Source organism: Dermacentor silvarum, chromosome 2, assembly GCF_013339745.2.
Source record: "Dermacentor silvarum isolate Dsil-2018 chromosome 2, BIME_Dsil_1.4, whole genome shotgun sequence".
In the NCBI taxonomy this organism is placed as follows: domain Eukaryota; kingdom Metazoa; phylum Arthropoda; class Arachnida; order Ixodida; family Ixodidae; genus Dermacentor; species Dermacentor silvarum.
In genome coordinates this window covers 104,981,348-104,989,452 of record NC_051155.1, presented here as the reverse complement: position 1 = coordinate 104,989,452, position 8,105 = coordinate 104,981,348, and the positions used below count along the sequence as shown (strand labels likewise).

General features: G+C 45.8%; 1 protein-coding gene across 1 annotated transcript; it reads right to left on the bottom strand.

The window, feature by feature from the left end:
• Nucleotides 1-1,410: 1,410 nt before the first annotated feature.
• Nucleotides 1,411-6,667, bottom strand: LOC119440274 (uncharacterized). The gene is made up of 4 exons (XM_037705199.2): nucleotides 6,485-6,667; nucleotides 5,908-6,063; nucleotides 4,454-4,664; nucleotides 1,411-1,667 (listed from the first exon to the last, which is right to left on the bottom strand). Exons 2-4 carry the CDS (start codon nucleotides 6,061-6,063, stop codon nucleotides 1,411-1,413), a joined length of 624 nt encoding a protein of 207 aa, XP_037561127.1. The 5' UTR covers nucleotides 6,485-6,667.
• Between the last annotated feature and the right edge of the window lie 1,438 nt (nucleotides 6,668-8,105).

Below are 8,105 nucleotides of genomic sequence, written 5' to 3'. Positions count from 1 at the left end.
ATACCGGGTGTTTCAGCAAACACTTTCAAAAATTATTTAAGCTTAATATTTGATACACGAGGATTCTGACTGATTTCTTTGTGCGTGCAGCCCGATTCCTAAAAAAATTTGTCATTTCCCAATCGCCGAGAAGAGCAGCACATTAGCAACATTGCACTGTAGCCCTCCACGAAACATTACCCGTGTGTTCTGAGCTCCGTAGCGTCTACCGTAGTTTCGTCACTTTACCAGAGCTACATTGAAACAATGGTAAAATCTGCTCGCAATGATAAATTTATTTTTCCAGGCAGTTACATTCGGCTGACTAAAGATGTGAAATTATTTATCAATCGGCTGACTTATGAAGCCAAGTATGTCGCGTGCGAATACATTCTTTCAAAATCAGATCCTAAATATCTTCTGTAAAGTGAATTACACTAAACTTTCTAAAGATGGTACCCGGAAAAACATGTTAAGTTGTATACAAATTTTTGAGTGATAATTTTGAACCTGACAGGCAAACGGTGCTTTAATGTATGATTTTCATTATAGAGAACGTCCTTGGCTACATTATCATGAAGTTTATAACAGTAAAAGTATATTTCAGCCCCTATATTAAAAAAAGAACATTCGAAAACAGGTCACCCATTTAGAGTGACAGCTACAGATTTCTGGCCTTCACCTTTGCTTTTTGTTAAGGGCATATTGTTGAGCCAACCGCTCTGTGCAAGGAGGTGTAATTAAATGTTTTGCAATTCGTTATGTTGCCTCGTCTCTGCCTGGATATTATGCACAGATCAAGCTGGTCAAGCTCCAGACCACTAAACCAGCGCTACACCTCAAGTCCCTTTCCAGCAGGGTGTAATGTGGTTACGTTGTGCGCATGATGACAAATTAAACGCCGGCAAAAGTGATAGTTAAGAATAGTTTTTTTTATTGGTGCATATGTGCCTAGAACAACAAGCAACACTGAAATCATAACAATGGCGGCGAGCACAGTCGTCCGATATCGAATCTACTTTAGTGGATCAAGTGCGTCCACTATCAATACATGTCCCATCGTACAGTTCAGAGTAATCGCTGGTGCTCAAGCAAATTCGAGAATGTGCAATACTATCCGCCACGCTCGTACAATTTTATTACGCACGTCTCTATTGCTGCGTAAGTGGCGACATTGTTAAATGTCGCTGAATGAAGGCAGCGACCACTCCAGAGTTCTGTTTGGTTGACTAGGAAGGCTGCCTGCATTACACCTCCACCAAATCTTACGAGACAATGTATTTTAAGCAATTCACAAGTTAAAAGCAGTCACATCGACAGAGCAGTTACGAAGATGGCGTCGTATTCGGCGAGACCTGCTTCCAGTTCTTACTACAGTATCCTGCTATATATACTGTTGTTGAGCGAAGAGAGCCGTCTTATGGTGCCAGCTCACTTGATATACGCGTCCGCCATCGTGGCCACGCTGATGCCAAAGCTTGCAATTCCCAGGCGGTCGGACTCTTCCTCGAGCTGCTTGAACATCTTTGCGAAGCCCTTGTGCTCGATGGTTTGCAATGCGAGCGTCGTGGTGCCTTGTTTTACGTCCTGCAAGAGGGCACCTGGTGCGATCTCACGAACAATGCTCAGCGTCTCTTTGAGGTCGAAGTCGGCGGACTCCGTGTTGACGCTGATCGTGTAGCCCACACCTGCACAAGCGAATGTGAAGCTAAAGTTGTTTTCTGCGTGCGCGTAGAGTGAAGAAATATTCCAAACGCTTTGAATCTTTACAAGACACAGGAGTCCGCAATTACACATACGGTATGAGCATTGAAGGTCCTGCAGGAGGATTGCATAAATTATGAAAGACACATGATTTCATATTTTTTCAATCTGTGCTTGTTATTCCCAGTAATGTCTCGGTATCTCGGTAGCAGCTTATGGTGAAAAAGACGCCATGACGGCCACGTCCTTATTTTATTGTAGGATCAGCAATCGATCTGTGAATGTCTTCGTTCTAAGAATTTTTTGTGGATCTTCGATAACACCAATACCAGGTTTCTATGCTTAATGAGTTATTCTTCATCTCTGTCTAGACATAGCATGTGTAACTCTGGTGTCATAAGCGGCAGACGACAATGCTCGGCCGCTAAATAATGCAGCCATAACGTTCATCACATATGCAAGTCTGCATATTTGCTATAACCTCTCATAATGGTGTTCTTTCCGCAAACTCTTGATTGCTGATTTATTTTATCTCGCTCTTTAAAGGAAGGTTTAGTGAGAAGTACGAACAACTATAAACTAAAGAACAGATCCCCACTGCAGAAAAAGTATACGAACCAGTATTATTAGCATAACCTTTCAAACAGCCCATCACCAAGCTGACGCAGCACGCAGTTGATTCAACGAAGTTCACAAAACAGCTGAGTGTTAAATCTACAACGTAAGATACGTGCAAAATCTGCTGAAACATTTTTCAACCCAAACTAAATTTCTCGCGATTGCTCTATAATTTCCGGAGTGACCGTGGAGGCCTAATGTCACATGTGTTTATACGAGCTCATCAAATAATCAGGCTGACTATAAACGTTGTAAAGTTTTCCTTAAAGAGTCACTATCTCCGGAGGTCACAGCTACCATTTGATATATAAGCATTTTTGGCATTTCATTTATTGCGCCTAGGCTGTGTAAAACTGTATCGATAGCCGTGAGAATAGCAACTAATTTGTAAAGTACTGTAGGTACAAAATATCAGCCAAGCTTTTCTTTTCTCTTCTTTTGAGGAGTTTACTACATTTCTACAATTTACCTGGCATGCGTTATCATATATTTCTATACTTCCAATATAACGCATGCGTTAGCAAAACGTTGAATTTTTTGGCCTATTGACAAGAAAATTCCAGATAGTGTAGGTTAGTTGAGCATACAAAACAAATGGGGACGGTGATGTGGATGAAGCCATGTGTAATCCTACGACGGGTCATAATTTTCCTACACTTGTATTTGGATAAACATGAACGGATAAATATGAAGCCGACCAATTAACCTCATCACTTTTTCTGAAAACTGGTATCCAAGCATGTATTCTCAAAGCATATTCAAAAACAGGCCGTACTGAATGTTGATTACAATTTACTCGGTAATCCTTGATAACGTGCTTTCATGTTGGTTTGAAATATTCCTGTTTTCGAAGCACCTGCGCACAAGTCGAATATTTCTGATTATTATCAAATGAAATTAGAACACGTGAGTGGAAAAGTGTTTGTTATCAATTGAAAAGCCTTGTAACTGTATCCAATGACAAGGTGACAACAGTGAAGACCCAATGAGAATGGCGGCATAACGACTATGCCGCCAACAACAACAAGCCTGTTGGCAATCCAGGAGTGGAATCAGTTGCCGAGATCAGTAGCTGAAGAAGAAAATGCCGATAAATTTTCAGAAGCACTAAATCAATTCTTATCGCTTACCAAAAGCCATTGACATAACTACAAAGATGTTCGGTAGTTTTGACACGTGCGAATGGCATGTCTTCTAACTTTCATTACGGTGTTTTCCAGTTATTTTGTCATGATGTATCAAATAAATCATCGCACGCTTCAGTATCTGCATGTTGAAATTGCTGTATTGCTTTCTGTAAATATTTCCGTTTTTCGTTTGCATACTCCCACCTTAGTGGACGAATTCTATGTATACTTTATTATGCAAGAGCGCTTATGCAAGTGTTATTAGCACCGCTATATTCTTTCTTGTGTGCATGTAACTTTTAGTGTTCATTGTACTAAAAATGTCTCCCCCTCTATGTAATGCCCGATGGGCCTTTAGGGTAAATAAAAATGAAAATGAAATGAAAAAGACAATGATCAACAAGACTATGCCTTGTTGATCGACACATAAGAGCAGAGTCGTCTTTGCAAGACGAACGCTAAAAACTGTTCATGCGCCGAAGCTGTGCTGTGTAGGATAGCTGGATCTCGCACCAGGTGGGGTGCGTCAGTGTACTGCCTTCTTGCTGCCTTTCATGGTGCGAGCCACGCGCAAAACTGCACACAACCTTTTAAGCGTATGAAATCGGCTACAACTTTGCGGTTAGCACATCCAGCTCTCCGCTGCTCTTTGCTGAAAGAGCAGCGGTTCGACCTGTGGTAGGACGAATAACAGCAAGGTTGGTACTGTTGTGAGATGGAGCGATAAAGCGCAGCAACTAACCAGCACACGAGCCTCCTCACGTTTGTCAGCAAGGCAACAATACACAGTGATCCGGCATGATGCCGTGGGGGGTTCGTGTCAGTCACATCGTTTCGCTGTCATCCACCAGGGCAGCGCAAGTCATCCAGAGCGTGAAAGCGCAAGGGTCATTGTCACTCTAATCTTCCTATTGATCAAATGTCTTTGGGGGTGCGCTTGCGCTTTTGATTATTTTGCCTCTGTTGGTTGAGTTATTTCCAGCAATTCAAGTTTTTCTTCAGAACAGAAAAATCATATTACGAACCGCAGGATCGCTTGAGGAAGGCTGGCGAGCCGGCGCAAACGAGCTTTCCGGAGCTCAGCATGACGATCCTGTCTGCAAGCACTTCGGCCTCTTCCATGTCGTGCGTCGAGAGCAAGATGGTGGTGTCCTTGCGAAGCGCGCTCAGCAAGTCCCAAATGCTGCGTCGCGTTTCGGGGTCCATCCCGGTCGTCGGCTCGTCGAGGATCAGCAGCTGCGCCAGCACAAAGCGTAGAAAATGCCGCCCTACGTCACGCGTTGCGCGATGCAAATTCGATGACGGAAAAAGTAAGCACTATACCAAATACTTATTTAACGGCTCCATCTGCTAGAACCCTTGTTGATAACATATTATTCAGTGTCCCATATGCTCAATAATCGTTCTCTAAGTGACACAAGAGCACTCTTTCTGAATTATTGTAATTCGAAAGTCAAGCAGGAATCGTTACTCGCTGTGGTAGCTAAGTGACTGTGGAGCCGCGCTGCGCAGCACGCGGTCACGTGTTCGATTCCAGGACGCGGTGGCGACATTCAGGTGAGGTCGGAATGCAAAAACGCTCGTCTACCGCGCAGACGATGCACGTTAAGGACTCGTGGTGGTGAAACTAAATCCTTCTACTACGGCGTCCCCCATAGCCAACTGTGCGGCTTCGCGACGTTGAAGGCCAACTGCAACAGAAGTTTCAGTTTAATATGGTGTAGATATAGATGAGGCCTCCGTGCGAAATTTTAGACGTTCGAAATACGAGTGTAAGAGTCGCGAAAAGCTAGGGAAAAAGCCGTTATGTTTAAGCCGTTAAGCCGGTGTAGGACAAAGCCGGTGCACACCACACAGTATGGCCAAACTGGAACACTTGAGCGCGAGCACGTACTCAAGCAGTTGCGCGTAGCCGCGTCAACAGCGCAACGTAGATAAATGCAGCCGCCTCGGGTTGCCGCGACAAACGCGCCGTCGCACAAATTTATTAATGTGTATTTAATTCACGATAACCTTCCATAGTCAGGAAGCCATCTAAAGCCTGAAGGGCGAAGTTTAGGCAAATCCATGCCATACACATCATTCCCTCGCTGGTTGAAGTGCTCTGCTTGCAGCTCCGTTTGACACTAGCGCCACTGTACCGTCTAGTGATTGCATGAAATTGTATGGTTAAAACATTGGAACTTCCAAAAAGTGATAGCTATCGCATAGCTCATCGAAGCGCTCGCTGTCAGGAGTGAAGGACTAAACTGTCGTGCTTTCGCTCGTGTATTCAAGCGACGTGACGCAAGCACCAACGGACAGTCGTAAGGTTGCGCTTCCCTCTCGCCATCAACGCGTCCGTCGCCCAATCGGTAATGAATCGGACATTGTTCTCACAGTTCCGAATCCAACGACATCATTGCGTCTGACACCCCACCGCACGCTTTGTATTTCCGAGAGAAGGGCACGCCTGCGGCCTCAGACGTTGGGCGTGTACCTTGGGTTTGGCGGCCAGTGCGATGGCTATGCTGAGCCGCCTCTTCATGCCGCCAGACAGCTGCGGGGGAAACGCGTTCGTCTTGTCGGTGAGCCTCACGGCCTCCAGAGTTTCTTGGATGCTCTTGTTCAGCTCATCACCCCACCGGCCCTGCATCTGTGAGCCGCGTGTCCGGTACAGAATAAGAAAGTTATGAACTTGTTCGCCATGCAATCTGCGCGAACATCTTATTTCACGTAGTCTGACTAAAGTTAACGTATCATTTCTCACGTAACATGCAGGTCAGGCCAGTTTCTACTATATTGTGACCCGCCGCCGATAGGGTACAGAAAATCTCATCACAACCCCTGAACCACCAGCTCAATAAAAAACGCAGAGACGCGTGTGTTCTTAAATGGTAGAGACGTCCTTTATAAACGCTATTTTTGAGAATTCTTGCAATGATAAATGCATTGATAAAATGAATTTTGTAAGGATCAAATGAACTTTGCACTGAACGCACACACGAGATAATAATTGCAATTGGTAACCACTGTGCCTCGTGATTTTTTAATTGAGGCAAGAAATAAGTACTCACTTGGCCGAAGTATAACAAGTGCTCCTTGACTGTGAGGTCGGGAAAAAGCACGTCGAATTGCTGGCAGAAACTGGTACTTTTTGTGCCGGCGTCAGTTTCGCCACCGCAAAAATTGATGGTGCCAGCCGTAGGCTGCAGCAGACCTGCAGTTTGCAAACCGCAACGAATTTTGACGCGGTGACTGTTTCTGAAACTTCATAACAAGTTCGATGCATGAGCCGCTTTTTCCACGGTCACCTCAACAAGTTGTGAAAGATAAATATTTCCACGGATGAGTTTTATCACAATGAAGAAACGCTTGTTTCAGAGACTGCAGCAACACCTTTAGAACTGCAGCTACCCTGTGCTCGTGCTTGTCTAAGCCCGAAATGAAACCCTTTGTAGACCGACAAGTCTTTAATGTGATTAGTATTCTTGGAGAGCTTTACCCACTTTGCAGTATGTGTGTACGTGCGCACATTCGGTACAGCTGTACCTAACCTTTTTCACGCTGCTCTTCAAAAAAAAAAAAAGTCAGTTTCACTCGAAAGGCACAGCATCGATTGCCATAGCAAACTAGTGGACAGTTATACGAAGTAAGGATAGTAGTCTTATCGGCCTTAAACTCGTAAACATAGGCATACTCACTAAATTAAGAAGCATGGTGTCACGCGCGCACAAGCGAACATGAACACATGTCACTCCATGGCTGCGGAAACTCACTGTCAAAACGCTCCGCTGAGTAAGCGCGGCACCGCAGCGAGAACATTGACCTTGGTGCCCCTCTCGAATGAACACGAACTAAGACGCGAAAACACAGCGCAGGGAAGACTGTGTTCCCGCGGCATATGGCTTTCAAGACAGAGCCACCGAGGCGGGCGCGCACGGCCTGGAACGCCGCCCCCTTTTCCCTACCCTCCTTCCGGAGTATCTCGGGCCGCTCGGAGCAGAACGGAGCAGAACGCGCGTGACTGGAGGACGGGGTGCCTCCTTCCCGCTTCCCGCCCTTGTGTGCGCCAGATGGAGCCGCGACCGCCGCTCACCTTCGCACGCTTTTACTCGTACATACAGCATACGGCCCGCAACGATGATTTTATTGGCCGTCGATTTTAAACGGAACCTCACGGCCACGACGACGGCGACGGCATAAATGTGCCTGGAGTGTCCATGTAATTGCCATCGCAATGAAAATCCTTACCAATTTTTCCGGCGGTGGGTGGAGTGGAACCGGCGTCACACGGGTCCCTCAAGCACAACAACCCGACGCTGTAGCGCTGCTCCACGAATGCACGTGGGCAGCAAGGAAGAAATTTTCTTCGTGTCCACGCACCAGCCCGCCACACATCTTCGACGTCACGCGCGAACTTCGATGTGGCACCACTAGATGGCTCAGCGGGTCCACAGTGAAGTGCGAGAGAGATGGCCGACACTTCCTTATAACGTGTATGTATGTATTCTGGGGTTTTACGTGCCAAAACCATCATTTAAATATGAGGCATGCGGTAGTGGGAGACTCCGAATTAATTTTGACCACTAGGGGATCTTTAACGTTCCCACAATGCAAGGAAAACAGTTGTTTTTTGCATTTCGCCGCCATCCAAATGCGGCCGCCGCGGCCGGGATTTGATCCCGCGACCTCGTG